Source organism: Haplochromis burtoni, unplaced genomic scaffold (assembly GCF_018398535.1).
Source record: "Haplochromis burtoni strain Fernald_Lab_line unplaced genomic scaffold, NCSU_Asbu1 Contig_236, whole genome shotgun sequence".
NCBI lineage: Eukaryota > Metazoa > Chordata > Actinopteri > Cichliformes > Cichlidae > Haplochromis > Haplochromis burtoni.
In genome coordinates this window covers 686,151-701,399 of record NW_024582597.1, presented here as the reverse complement: position 1 = coordinate 701,399, position 15,249 = coordinate 686,151, and the positions used below count along the sequence as shown (strand labels likewise).

The 15,249-nt window shown below is 40.5% G+C and overlaps 1 protein-coding gene across 3 annotated transcripts in view; it reads right to left on the bottom strand.

Moving 5' to 3' along the window:
• Positions 1-93: 93 nt before the first annotated feature.
• The window catches only part of LOC102289735 (amyloid-beta A4 precursor protein-binding family B member 2), a 37,119-nt gene continuing 21,963 nt past the window's right edge, over positions 94-15,249 (bottom strand). For 2 of the 3 annotated variants that reach the window (XM_005937721.2, XM_005937722.2), the window contains exons 9-15: positions 11,855-11,860; positions 9,173-9,287; positions 6,468-6,543; positions 2,471-2,551; positions 2,270-2,385; positions 2,011-2,193; positions 94-1,861 (exon numbers count right to left, since the gene is read on the bottom strand). In XM_005937721.2, the coding sequence (XP_005937783.1) occupies positions 1,685-1,861; positions 2,011-2,193; positions 2,270-2,385; positions 2,471-2,551; positions 6,468-6,543; positions 9,173-9,287; positions 11,855-11,860 (754 nt within the window). In that variant the 3' untranslated portion in view covers positions 94-1,684. The remainder of the gene's footprint in view (positions 1,862-2,010; positions 2,194-2,269; positions 2,386-2,470; positions 2,552-6,467; positions 6,544-9,172; positions 9,288-11,854; positions 11,861-15,249) is intronic. The other variant, XM_005937723.2, reaches the window with a different exon arrangement.

The window sequence follows — 15,249 nt, the reverse complement described above, 5'->3', positions numbered from 1 at the left end:
ATTTATATTTCTGTGCCGTGTCATTTCAATGTCAGCACATGATGAAGGCCTATATTTCTGCGCTTCTACTGACCTGAAAAATTAAAAAGGACATTTTTTTTCTTTTGGTAATGCATTTATTGTCACAACAGCTTACATTTACATGGTGTGGAGATGGGTGAAGAGCAGAAATGAAATGATTTATAGCATCTCTCTAGTTTGTTTAGTGTGGTTTTCATTTAGATCAGACTGCATTCACAGAGTTCACACTGAGTGCAGGTGGTGGCCCCGGGCCAAAGGAGCGCCGTTAAAAACTTTTGACAGCAGTGACAGCTGACACTCTCTCTCTCTCTCTCATTTTTTTTTTTTTTTACTGCTATGAGTGCATATCTGTGTGTGAATATTTGTTTGTGAGTGGGAGGACACTGGCTGGATTTACTGAATTTCTCCTCAGCTTATGGCACAAATCTGATCTTTTTTGGTGTCCAGCAACATGAACACGCTTCACATCTGCCAAGTCGAGCGGAGTTTCTTGCTTCTTCGTACATTTTAGGTATATGTGGTAAAGTTTCCTGAGGAATTTAAGTTGAAAAGAAGCAATGTTACATTCCTTTTCGATAATGTATGCAGGAAAAAAATACAATCTTAACTGATTTTTAGCACATTAAAAACTTTCTTTTGCTGATGGACCCATTTGTTAAAACTCATTAAAATACAATCCTTATTTGTGTGTTGTAAATTAGGCAGAAAGCAAGCTTTTAATTATGTTTGGTAAAAGGCCGGATTATTTTTATTATTTTCTTTTTGTGCCAGTGTGTAAATCCAGTTATGGTCAAGTGGAAATGAATTGTGCCGATAGCATCTATTTTTCTTTTTTTTTGTCTTCCCAAATCATCAAGATAAAACAAACCCCATCAAGAAAACATGCAAAATCAAACTCCGCTTCTGTCTCATTATTTTAGTCACCAAAATTGTATGTCACTCTAATATCCACAAGCTTTATACCCTAAATTGTCTCTTCCCCCATACAATCATTTACATATGCTCGATTATTACAATCACTTCATTCGTCGTTAAAGGAGATGGTAAGTTTTTGCCTTTTCTTTTTTTTTTTTTAAGTTTCTCATTCATCGAAACGATTGAAACATTTTTATGCCATTTGGTGGGCAGCTGCCAGCTGCATGATCTTGGTGCTTTTCTCATTCATCTGTCAGATATCCGTGACCACAGTCCTGGGAGGCTACAGCAGCTCATCCAGTTGAGTTCAGAAGGAGACAGAAGTGGAAAGAAAAACTGGCGAGGGCTTCCGTTACTAGTTTGTAAATAGAAATGTGATTTTTGTTTTCATCTTCTTGGTAATCCCGTATCCTGTCTGTATGATGCGCGATCGAGTAATCCATCTGTCTCAGAAATCCACATACAGGAGGAATTATGTTCCACGTGGACAAAGTAGTGTCAAAGTTCAACAGTTGATGCCAGCTTTTCCCTTCTTTCACACAAAACAGGTGAATTTTCTTTTTCTTTTTCTTTTCTTTTTTTTAAATCGTCAGGCAAGAATGGTTTTTCTTTCCTTTAATCTGTGTTGATGTTTGTTATACTGTATGTACATCGTTGGTTACCATGGCTGGTACTGATTAAGTGCTATTGTGGCGAAAGTGTGAGTGGCTTCCAGGCTGGGGAGGGGTGCAGTGGTCAGAGGTGACGGTCATTGCTGGGGGAGTTCTGATGGCTGTTTCTTGGGTTTCAGAGTGTCTATGAGAGACTGGACGCCGCGTTTCACGCTAGTGGTCACCCGCCGGGTCACTGAGTCTGCAGACGGCGAGGAGGAAGAGCCAGCACGCTGGGAGGGCGGCCGTGCTACCAGGCACTTCTGGTACCGAAGCTGAGAAGGAGAAGGGAAAGGTTTTTGTGAGGAAGTGTTGGAAATATTCCAACCAATGTCAAAAGTGCTAAACAAAGAAGAAAAAAATGTGAAACTAGCTGCAATAAAATCCAACACATACACTTTTACACTTCAGTTTTAGTGCTTACCACACAAGCTGCCTGGACAGCCTCGGATACACTGCCTGCATTGGGTTCACACCAGAACACGTGACACTGGAAATGCTGGCTTCCAGTGTCCATAATGAAGGCAAATGAATGAACATCCCGTCCCACGCCCATGAAGGACAGAAAACGGACACGACACTCCACCAGTACCTCCTCTTCTTCCTCCTGCGCAGCCATGAAAGAGGACAGTTAGACTTTGCTCTCTGCCTGACAAGTACATTCACAACAAATATTCCCTTGCCTTTTCTTTGATGACTGCCAACGTGGTATCAGCGATGCTCAGTATAACAGGAGTCCAGTCCTCTTTGCCTGTAGAGGACACGAGGCTGTCTATGGCGCCATTTATGATGTCCATACCTGGTGACATAACGCAGGAGAGTCTCAGCAGTTTAGGATCTAAGAATCTACTACATGAGGTCTTCCAGTGGGTGTTTGAGTTTACCTATAGGTCGAGACACAGACGTCATCCCCAGATAGTGCACATGAAACTTTTGCACCAACTCGGTCTTTGGCATGGGAAACTCTGCAGAGAGAAACACAAAAACACAAATTTTAACATTCGCACACACACACACACACACACACACACAGATTGCCCCCAAGAGATTTAATCACGTGACAACATCTAAAGCAAATTTTCAAAAGAGTAGTCCACACATGATAATTGGCTTAAAGTGCAGAAATAAACAAACACTGCTGAATATTTTAATATACTGGGGCACTGTTCACATGATTAGAGCACAAAAAACACAGAAGCATGTAAGCTTAAGCGAGCTGGAGTGGTTTCCCTATGAAAACACAGCTTTGCCTGCTTATATGATCGCCTTTAGGCAGAAAATAGTGTCGTACGCAATGTTGTATCACCTGCATCTCAGTTGGCACAAATGTTTGCATCATCTATCTAATAATGTGTGTAATTAGCTTTAAAAGTTATGGAAAACTCTTTGACTGTCAGTACGGGGTTTAAATTTGTACACACAGAGGCTTTAATGTGCAGTACTGTACAAAAGTATTGAGACATCCCTCATTCCTTTATATTTTGCCAGGAAAAAGGAAAATATTTGAAAACATACATGAAAATACAGTTTAACAGGCAAAAACAGACTCTGTACAATACTAACTGGCTTAACAGTCAATATTTGGTAAGGGCACCTTTATATTTCTACACAGTCTGAATTCTCTTAGGGAAGATTCCTTCTAATTTCTGTAAGTAGTCTTCAGAAATAGTTATCCAGGCTTTTTAAAGGACATTCAAAGCTCTTCTTAGGATTTTGGCTGCCTTTTGTTCTGTTCTCTATCAAGGTGCTCCCACACTGATGATCTGGGGAAGCAACTCCATGACTGATAATGCTGCATTGTGTGTTTTCCAGTTATGCCTTTACTGCAATGATAGTGTGCTTTTATCATTATCGTGCTAAAAAATTATGCAATTGTTAAAGACTTTCCACATAGTATTGCCTGATCAATAATCTGACGATACTACTCGTACGTTCAGAATTGCATCAGATCTCCAAGAGGAGCTCCAACAATAATGGATAAAATAGCCTGCATTGTGTTTTACACAGTCCTGTGTCATGTCTTTGCTAGATATTTCACTTAATGAGATGATTTTCACGTACACGTCACTTCTTTTTTTGTTCTCCACTTGTCCAGTTTCTTAATTATTAATGATTAAGGAGATTCTGCACATCATGCAAAGATATGCAAAGTTTTCAGCTAATAGCTCTTTGGGAATCATGTTGGTGCAAACGTACTATTTTATGCCTGTCAAACCATATTATTTTTGGCATTTTTCACAGATTCAACTCAAGAAATGGGAAGAAATGATGTGTGAATTTAATTTGCTTCTCACATAAAAATTCTTGCATAATCAGGCCCCATCTTCTCTTAAAGACCTCATCAGCATATCACCCCAATAGAGCACTTCACTCTCAGCCTGCAGGCTTACTCGTGGTTCCTAGAGTATTTAAATGTAGAATGGGAGGCAGACCCTTCAGCTTTCATGCCCCTCTTCTGTAGAACCAACTCCCAGTTTGGATTCAGGAGACAGACACACTGAATCCTCCCTTAGTTATGCCGCAATAGGGCTAGGCTGTTGGGTCTTCCACTGAGTGTTTTTCTTCTTCATTCCCCTTTTTTCACTTATTACATGTTTATACACCACTCTGAATTTATTCATCAATTATTATTAATCTCTAGCTCTCTTCCACAGTATGTATTTTGTCCTGTCTTCCTCCCCTCACCCTCAATAGCTTGCAACAGAAGGCTGCTCTTCCATGAGCCTAGTTCTGCTGGAAGTTTCTTCCTGTTAAAAGCGAGTTCTTCTTTCCCACTGTCACCACGTGCTAGCTAGTTCGTAAGTGGTTGTCTGATTACTTGGGTTTTCGCTCTATTATTTTAGGGTATTTAAAATACAATATAAAGTGGTCTCCTTGAGGCGTTGTTGCGCTATATACATAATACTGAATTAATAATAATGGATTGCATTTATATAGCGCTTTTTCGGGACCCCTCAAAGCGCTTTACAATACCACTATTCATTCACACACTGGTGAAGGCAAGCTACAGTTGTAGCCACAGCTGCCCTGGAGCAGACTGACAGAGGCGAGGCTGCCATATCGCGCCATCGGCCCCTCTGGCCATCACCAGTAGGCGGTAGGTGAAGTGTCTTGCCCAAGGACACAACGACCGAGACTGTCTGATCCGGGGCTTGAACCGGCAACCTTCCGATTACAAGACAAACACCCAACTCTTGAGCCACGATCACCCTGAAATAGGAACTTTTGTGACAGGCTGCTAGAAACAAAGTGCCTAAAGATATCATTTAAAATTGGTTCTTTATATGTAGAAGCAACACTGGTTCACCCATGGAGTTTGTTGTATTTTATGTTTATAGTTTATACTTGAATGATTCAATAAACAAAAACATTCCTCTGAAAATGAGGGAAAAAGCAGTCAATGTTCAAAGAAAACCTTCACAAAAACCTGGAGATCTACTGCTGCTTTAAAAAAACTACAAAAAAGCCACTACTGGCTACTTCGAAGCAACATAAAGAAATGAGTGCTGACTCTGACGTTTTGCACAGTATAGTAACAATAAAAAAAATAGTGTTTTAATGGCCTTTGGTTACATGTGACCACACTAAGCCAAATCGATGTGTTCAGAGTTGAGCGCTCTTGCACCTGAAGCCAAAGCCAACAGTGACATCATGGACACAAGCAACTTAATTGCAATAGGAATCAGATAACATGGGAAGGTAGTAATTCAGAAATCTGAGCATATAGATTTACATGCGCTTACGTTGTCTCACCTTTTCAGGGCGCTAAAGCTTTCCGAACTGTACTTACACGAACAATGAATTGTGAAAGAGTTTTCTTACATTAATTCTGTTTTAAAGCAGAGCTCAGACAGGCCTGATCCGATGACAACACCGATGCGATTATCCTAGTGCTGGTGCTCATCCCAAATCATTTGGTGCTAATCTCCTCAATTGTGTCCCAACACAGGATTATGCGCTACCAGCTACCCAAAAAAGAGATCTAATCCAGGCGAAAACTGTTCCACACACAGAAGGAAAAATAAAAACCCAGCCAAGTTTTCAAGCTAACAGGCCGTTCTATCCATTTCAAGGGCAACACCTTACACTGTACCAACATTTTTAATGAAAAGTGTATGAGTTCAATCTATGACTTCACGCAAGTTACAGCTACAAAAGATGTGAGGGATCTTCCACCATGAAGTTCTTTGATCCTGGGTTTGGGATGGGAGCTGTGGAGTACCAGGCCTCGCCTCAAAGAAACACTAATTGGGTTTTAATGAGGTCGACTGCCTCTGCGAGTGAAGAGCCGATATAGTTCTTTTATATTCTGATGTCAGAGCATCCCCCCCAACCCTCATGCTCAGCAGATACGCATGGCAGCTGAAGTTATAGCAAAGGATGAATTGTGTCGTGGCTTTTTCTGCTGTCTTCCTATAATTATTTGGGACTAAAATGAACAAGCAGTGGGAATTAGTGAAATGGAAAACAGTGAATAGAATTATTGTGAGGATAAAGCTCTGTTGAGTGAGGAGTTTATGGCGAGGAGTTATTCTGGTGTCAGCGTTATGTGAATGTAAGTGAACCTAACACTGCTGTCTTTTCTTTTAACAAATGTTCACAGCTGATTCTCAGGCAGTGAGGCCATTTTTTAAGAAGCATATACGTGGTTTCAGATTTGGATAAATGCTATAAGAGAAATGATAAGCTTACAATTCCAAATGCACATAAATCTCCTTAGAGAGTTACATAAAGTTACTTTTTTTTCTCTCTTCTAAGGATAAAAAAATCCTTATCATGTAATGCTTATGTTGAAGTTCTTGGCATTATGGTTATAGTTACCCTAATTCTTTTTTCTAATGTCCTCTGAAGTGATAAACACATGACTGTGCATGCATGTACCTTGCATGGGTACGTCGGAGCCGTTCTGGGAGGAGCTGCCAGCTGCAGCCTTGGCACTTTTCCTCTCAGCCATGATCTAACGAGGAGAGAAAAATTGAAGAGTGTTTGGGTGAAAACAGGGTGAGAGGAACAGAGTGCAAAGGAAAAAAGAGGAATTTGAAAAAAGGGAACACAAGAGGACTGCAAAAATAAATAAATAAAAAATGCAGGAAAGTGATGAAAAAGGTTTGGTTTTAAAACAGGGACAGGAGTGATAAATATTAATAAGACTAGATCATCTGACAAATCTATTTTTATCAAAGATTTACAGCTAAAACACACCAGTAACAGACTGGGTATTAGTTAGTACTAGCAGTAAATGAGTGTTTCTACTAAAGACTGTATAATAAAGATGGCTGTAACCATCATGTTTTTGCCGATCAGTTTGTGAAGACTTGTTAACATCAAAAGCAAAGGGATGATCTCAATGGAAAAAGATAAGAAGCATTTCTTACTCATATTGTAGCTAACAGTCAATCAGAAGGTAACCACTCCCTAAATCATATTTCTTTTTTATTCTAAATGTGATCATAAACCATAAAATGAACATCATGCTGTGACAAATAAATTTGAAACCACCAGCTGAGACCACAAATTAAATGAGAATAGTTTCACTAAGCTCATAAAGCAAGTAAAACTTTGACTATTTGAAAGATTTTAAAAATGCATTAGCTTCACCTTTGCAACGTCCTTCTTTTATATACAGTCTGTGCTGACAATGCACTCCTTAAAAACAGGCTACAAATATGCAGTTTCATGTCCTTCAAAAGGTAAAAAAAAATCTCATAAAACAATGAAGCAGCCAAATTTTTTAGCAAAAGGAGTAAGAATGCTATTTGCAAAGGACTATTTTCAGCCTTATAGTTGGTGCACTATTCTGAATATTTAGGTAAGCCAGGGTGTGTGGGACTGAATCCAAGTAGACTGCAGTGCTCATTTGATTGCAATGAAAGACGTCACTTCAAATAATAGTGCAGCATACTGATTTTGGAAAAAAAAAAGAAGTTAAAACATAATGGAGAAATCAGTATTTTACATCAGTTATATGTAGCAGCTGTTTTGGTCTTCTCAGTGACATCACCTGTTACTTCTTTCCCAATTATACTTCAGTTCTGCACTTAAAGAATGGTCTTTTCTCTCTATTTTCTTGCTTTCTCTTGTGCTGCAGTGGACACACTCTTTAAAGAGTGTTGAATATTTTGCATGGTCCCTGCACTCGAGCTGCTGCACTCTTTTCCTGCTACAGATACTTGATTAATTGGAGGTGTCATTAATCAAAGTCTGTGGTGAGTCTGCAACTCTGCTCACAGGGGAACATGCAAGAAGGCACACTCACTCCCACCCTCACACACACACACAAAGGAGGGCCATTCAGCGTGCTGCGCAGCTGCAAGGCTCAGGTCACCAAGTTTTTCCCCTGCAGTAAAGAGAAAACTACCACTGTGTTTAAAATAGGTGGCGTAAAGGTGTGAAGAGTCATGGTCACATCCAGATGCACTGATGCAAACTCTTCCTTCGGTTTGGGGTTCGAGATAAGAAGAAATTAAATCTTCTCTCTAAATGGGTCGATGTGCCTCAAAGGGAGTAGATCTGTTGTTCCGGGTACAGTCATTCTTCACAAGGTCAGCGCTGGCCTGAGGACACACTGATTTCTCTTTGTACATAAAGCATTATGAGTCAGTGTGAAATCTAAAGTCTCTAAACAAGTGAACTATGTCACTGACTAGGAAAAGTGCTGTGTTAGTGTTGAAAATAATATTTGCTCTTTATGCATTACACTGCAGTACACATTGCAAGGTAACACACTACTCTCCAACCATACACTCCCTTGTGGATGAGCACATGGACACCTTTGGACATCACAGATGCGCAGTTGTTCTTATTATACTTCTTTCTAGTTGGCTTGGGACACACTTGCACTTGGTGCCCTGTTAGTGAAACAGCTATGCTGGCAGCTGAAAGGTATGCGGACGTCCATGAGGAGTCACTTATTTACCCTCCGAGCTAAAAGTATGATATAAAAAGAGAATTTAGAGCTCTATAATGTTTCAGAACTGTATTCTGTGATGATGGATGTTTATGTAGTTATGACTATGACAGTTATCAGCAGGTTGTTCTTTTTTAATATTTATTTTTTGGCCTTTTTACTTTGTTTTACTGACATAGTGACAAGCAGCAAGCAAGCAGGTCAAACCTTGGCCACTGTGGTTGCATGCAGCGCACGTTCTAGAGGATGAGTTAAGTTTCTGCGTTTGTACATGTAAACATTAGCATCCATGGAGTAGGCTAAGAGCAGAACTTATGTTGGGTTTTGATTAGGTATAGCTGAGGTATTTATCAAAATGTCCATAAAAATATGTTCATTCCCATCCCACACTTTAGGGACATATATTGAAAACTAGCACTGCACATACTCTGCAACTGCAATCTTATCATCTTGCCGTAAAGGCTTTCTGCTATCTCTCCTCACAGCCCTACTTCTCGGGAAGAGAAATCAGAAATCTTATCAGGGCACTGGAACATGCATGTGCGAATATCATCTAAGATACAGGGTTGTTATAATAACCCCCCTCCCCCCATCCCCTTTATAACATCTGAGCTGATTAAAACTTCCTAGCTTGTTTCAGAGCAGGAGATAAGGAGGCAGGAGAGGTTATGATACAAACCTTGGAACAGATTTCGTGGAGACTTGTGGCGATGGCTGCGGCAGGGGTATCACATCGGAACACGTGGCACTTCAGCACCCGTGTGTTTTTGTCTCTGGCCACATAGGCAAAATCCCTGAAGCACAGACAGAAGACACATGCAGATGTGACACTCAAAGTTTATCTCAAGGCACCCTAAAAGCAGTTGAACCAAACTCTTGTTAAAGGGACAGTATTTAAAAATCTTTTAAGCTTTTTTACAGACGCTCTCTAACATTTATGATTAGAAGACAAAGGACAACTTAAAAAAAAGTGGGACAAGATAATGAAATGAAAAAGGAAGGAGCATCCAGAAAATTGAGGCACATATCTTGAGGTGAGCAACAAAGCCATTAGGGAAAAGAAATAAGCCGTGGGATGCTGAATCACTGAATTAATTTCACATGATTCCATCTTTTTGTTTATTTACATTTTTGCTGCAGTGATATTTCAGTCTAACGTGTCTTAATTCCAGATATTTGTATGCAGGAGAGTAAGGTTTTATCCACTTAGGTTTAATGCACTTAATAGCTCCTGCAAGATGGATTTTTATCAAATAGATGATATTTTTCTGCTCAAAGGCGCCTGGTATTATTCCTTGGAGATCCATGTTTGAAAATTGTTGAATATTGTGATCAAACACTCTTTAAGGGCTTCATACATCCCCCTGCAGCCACTTAGCTCAGGGACAATATGGATTCATGATCGCTAATTTGTATATTACTGTTCCTTTAGCCGTTTTTGTTTTGTTGTTTCTTGGGTTCAATTTTATCCTCATCTACAGTGTGAATATATTTGGATTACTTGCGACATCTAACACAGTGTTTCAACCAATTTTTTTCTCTCCTTTGTAACAACAGCGTTTTACTGAACTGGGTTTTACATCTTTTCCCTCTTCTGTGTTGTTAGGAGGTGATGCTTGTCCTTGGACCTGTCCAGCCCTCTCCCTGCACCTGTTTGCTTTATCTTCTGTTCAGCGATGTAAAAAGGGGCTAGAAAAGAGAACACGCACAAGAACTAAAATCCACAAATGACAGCAACATTATTATGCCCATTTTGCATCATGATGTATTTACCTCTTCTCTAAGAACTTCTTTTGGGGCTGTGTCTAATTAGCTGAGTCACAAACTGCAGCTTCATTATTTGTGTCATTTACATGTTGCCTCGAGCTGTGCAGGCATTCACGTTAGGACCAGTCTCTTCATAGCAAAAACTGTATATAAAAGATGGGCATGTATTATGGGGTCTGAAAAGTGAAGCTATTACAGGAAGTGTTTTAAATCTGCATTCTTTTGCAGATTACGACTCATTTTTCTTAATGTATTACCTCAGTAAACATGCTTTTGATGAATTTATGATGTCATTCAAGTCTAATTTAGTATAGTATAATATGATTTCTGTAAATTATTACTCAACTAAGTGTTAAATTGATGCTAAACCATTGCAGTGTGGCTACCTTGCGATTGACTAGTTGCTACCAAATGCACATGCAGTGTCCACAGCTTTGCTGGTCATATCCCCACCCTGCTTATGTCTAACAACCAAGATGGTGACAAGCAAATAGCTTGCTGTGAATATGTCCATCTTTTATATACAGTCTATGGTTCATATTCATTCCTGAACTGGAAGTGGCAGTTGCCAATATTGGATAAAATGACAAACACTTGGGCTTATGCAAATATTTAGGCAGACGTGTGTGTGTGTGTGCGTGCGTGCATGTCCTTGAAGAAACTTCATGGCAAGAGCTTCTCAGTGGTGTCACACTGCAGCGTAAAATGAGGAGTATGAGGGTGATATTGAGGGAGGAAACTCGGCTAAGAAAGAAACTTTATTCAGTGTGGGTGGCAGATGAAAACCAGCCACATGTGGGAAATGCTACATACACACATACGCGCACAGACAAGATGAAAGACACATCTCTTCCCCATTAACAGGTGAGACAAGCGGAGGAACAAAAGGTAGGAGGATGTGTTTCCAGCTAGAACAGAAACAAATGAGTAATCGGTGAATACAGAGTGAAGCCAAAACAGATGGGAGTGTCACCAGACGCACACACATACATTGAACACTTCAGAATAACCACAGGCACAAACAGAAATACGCCAAACACTGCCATTTATCACAGCAGGCTCTTTGTGTTTATGAGTCCATTATCTGGCCCGTCTCTTCTGCTTAATTGTGTGCTCACACACTGTAAGTCGATAATGCTCTCTGATTGTGGCCACAAAGGAAAGTGCAATATGATGTGTGACTGAGTGTGTGTGTGTGTTTGGTGTCCAGTACACTTCATTCTGGGACATCTGAGCAGTGCGTCACCAAAGCAGCATGAGTGGCCTTGCTTCGCATACTACAAATGGTTCTTTTATGACTTCTGTATCCTCTCTCAGGGATCACAATGCTATAAAACAGCATGCAACTCTTAATAGGAAACAGCCCGTGGCCAGTCTGGCTCGCTGACGATTTGACACCAGTGATTTAGACTTTCAGTAGTCGGTCCTGCACTCTTGTAAAGAGCAACAGTGACTCTAGGCGAAGCAAAGCCACTGATTTGAAGCCTGAAGTGACAAATGTGATCGCACACAAGGGCGGGAGCCCTGACACAACGATTACAGAAAACAGCTGAAGAGCAAGATCGCACGTGAGCACGGCACAAAGAGCAGTTACCTTTCTCTGTGTCCCCGGAAGCAGAAGGAGGCAGAAGGAGGGCAAGAGGGGTTGTTGAAGAGATGGTGGTTAAAAAATAGAAAGAAAGAAAATAAAGGTGATGGTTGTAAAGGAAACATAACATAAGGAATAAGAATAAATGTGTTAAAGGAAGAGTGTGGAACATAAAAAGACACATAAGAGTGGTGGGATGGGAAAGTTATATTATGGGAGAAGATGAAAACCAACAAAAAAGCAAAGTGAAAATGATGGTGAGGATAGGGAAGGCAAAGACACAACAGCAGCGTTAATACACAAAACATACAGAGTCAAAAACAGAGACAATGTTCTTTCGCTTCAGTCACCGCCTTCCCGTTAGGTGATGTATGTGTGTACTTTTCATTTCAGCGGATTAGCATTCTGCAACATTATAACGCAGGAAACCTTTCTTGTGGCTGCATACTTGCGTACCACACACACACACAGACGCGTGAACCCACCCTACCCCATTTCCCTCTACCTTTTCCTTCTCCCAGTGTCTTTCATTCAGCTCTTTGCTTCTGCTCTTTAATCTTGCTTTCACTTCCCTGAGCCGTCTCCATCTCTCACTCTTTCACTCACTTTTTCTTCCACACCAGGAGACATCCACCTCACAAAAAACCCCCAAAACAAAACATGCAACATAGAATGATTCACATCGAGAGCGTAACTCATCACAGCTGCACGCAATATAGGCTGTGATGCTCCACTATCAGAAACACTACAAAGAGGCACAGGCTGAATGAAGAACAGAGGGCTAATTCAAACATTGACTGCCTTTGATTCTTTGATGATCCACTTTGTAAGAAGCTGTGCGTGTGTGTTGGTGTAGACGTGTGTGTGTGTGTGTGTGTGTGTGTGTGTGTGTGTGTGTGTGTGTGTGTGGGAGGGTAGAACAGCTGGTAGATTATTTCAAACAGGAATCCTATCTTCATTGTCAGAGCATCAGAACTGCTGCTGATCTCCAAACAGCCTTTATTCATGCAGACCTACTAACACACACACACACACACACACACACACACAAGTAGAGACACATGGAGACTAAATCAACACTTGTAGAAACTACCTAAAAGCTCTAACTCACCACATGTAAATGCATCTGCACACGTTTTAAAATGCATTGCTTTCTCATTGTGTTTGAATTTCATTCATGATTTTTTTCCTCACCCTGTTCCCATTATCTCGGATTCTACGGCCTTCTGTTCCATTTCAAATTCAGGCTCCCTGCTTTATTCGCTGTCTGTCACTTTGGAATTACATTTCAGAGTCAGAAATTCTGAATGGCCCAAAAGTGACTGCTCTCCATTTACTTCAAAAATGAAAGCCTGTTGTTCTGGCGCCAGAACTAATTCATGTGTCAGTCTCAACTAGTTACAAGTGTTTTATTACTGATGAAAAAACTACATGAAGTGCCAAATAGAGTCTCACATTAACAAAACCTACAGTACTGTCACGATCACACCACATATATTTAGACTTTTACAGCCAGTCTGAGGATAACTTGGCTACATTTTTCTTCCTGCGGTGTCATTTCATTAACACTCAGCTGCATTTTTAACAGTTGCATGTGTTGTTTTTTTATAGAGGAAAAGATGACATTTTCTGATGTAACTTAAGTGTTTCGGGTGTCTCAGTTCTACAGTCACTCATTGAAAATGTCAGTAAAGCCACTGACCCACAGTGGGTGTTTTTGAGTTTGGCAGGTGACTTTTGGTAACCTTTGTAAGCTGTAATCACAGCACTAGTTTTAAATTACACATCTGTTAAACTGTATGACAAACAGAGACAACTAACATCTGAACTTGGCTTTCCTCCAACACTGCGAGTTTCTAAAGCTAGTTTAAGTGAGCCAGAAGCAGATGCAACTGACTTTAACTGGAACCCAGTCCCCAGAATTAGCACCTCCAAGTCTAAGGACATGGTTCTCCGCTGTTAAATCATGAGTTCTGCCCTAAATTTTAATCACAAGTTAGGAATAAGCAGGTCACTATTTAATGCAGTATCTATAATAATGAGGATGTTTAACTTGTCAGTAGTGGTGAAGACAGAGTTGGGCGTGGCCAAAATATCTGGGTAGTGACCAAAAAAATAATAAGATTGTGGATTCAAGCAGCAGAAATGAGTTTCCTCCAAAGGGCTTCTTGGTTCGAAGCTCAGTCATTTGGTAGGAACTTAACAACTACTCCACATCGAAAGCTCAGGTGTTTCAAACATGTCGAACTTAGAGGAGACCCCAGGATAGAACTAGGACATACAGGGGGTTTGGGCATGATTAGACTTTGGCCCTGCAACCCAGATGCAGGTAAGTGGTAAAAGATGACTCAATCTATCCATTTATCTTGTAAAAAGGAAAATGATGAGGATTGTTGCTTTTAACTGAATGACACACAGATTTCATAGACGTCGGAGGGCATTTTAGAGGGAAAAGTTAAGGAAGAGGATAGAGAGGTAAGATCTCAAGAGAGGAGAGTTATTGGCCAGAAAGTCAAAATGAAAGTGGGAGTGGAGAAGAGAGGAATGGAAATAGGGCTGGATGGTGAAGGAGGAGGTGGAAAGGGGAAAAAAGAGGTAAAAAAGAGGTACGAGATGAAAGGTGTGAAAGCACCAAAGCAGAAAGATGAGTTAAAGCAAGCCTCCCACCACTCGTGCGTTCTTTTTTTCTCTCTCTCTGTGCCGCACACACCTCCAGAGCTCAGTAAAGGATGACTGACTCACTACTACCAATCGCTCTTTGATCCTGATGGCTGCGAGGCAGCCTCGGCTGAAGACGATGTGTAAAACTCAGAGAATAAATGAGGTCACGGCTGCAGATGTGCGCTGAACTGGGTTTGAGAACGTCACAAAGAACTGTCAGTGTCTGCAGAGATGACAACTGTCACCTCCATCATGGTTCTAAGAGCACGATGTGTAGTACTAGTCTACAGCCGAAGGAGAATCCCATCCTGGCATGCCTAAACATGGCTTAGGTTTGTCATATTAATACTGGGATCATATCTCCATTTTATAAGATTCTGATTAAAAATGTAAGGGGAAAAAAGTTGGATCAAAAATGTATAATCCACAACAGTCTAGATCTAGTTCCAGAGGGTGGATGTACAACTCGTGTCTTAGGATACATTTATAATGAGTAAAGAATTTGCAGTCAATATGGTTATTAATTGGAAGTGTAAAAGCCATACATGTCATTAACCATATTTATTTATTTATGCTAATGAGTACATTTAATGCGACTTTGCAAAGTTTGTGGTTTTGTACACATACACACACACAAGTGAGGAGTAAGGATGGCGCAACAGGACACAGGAAGCAAGAGAAAGATTTCAAATAGAAATGTGCACACCCACAGTCTTTGTTATCTACACACACACACACAT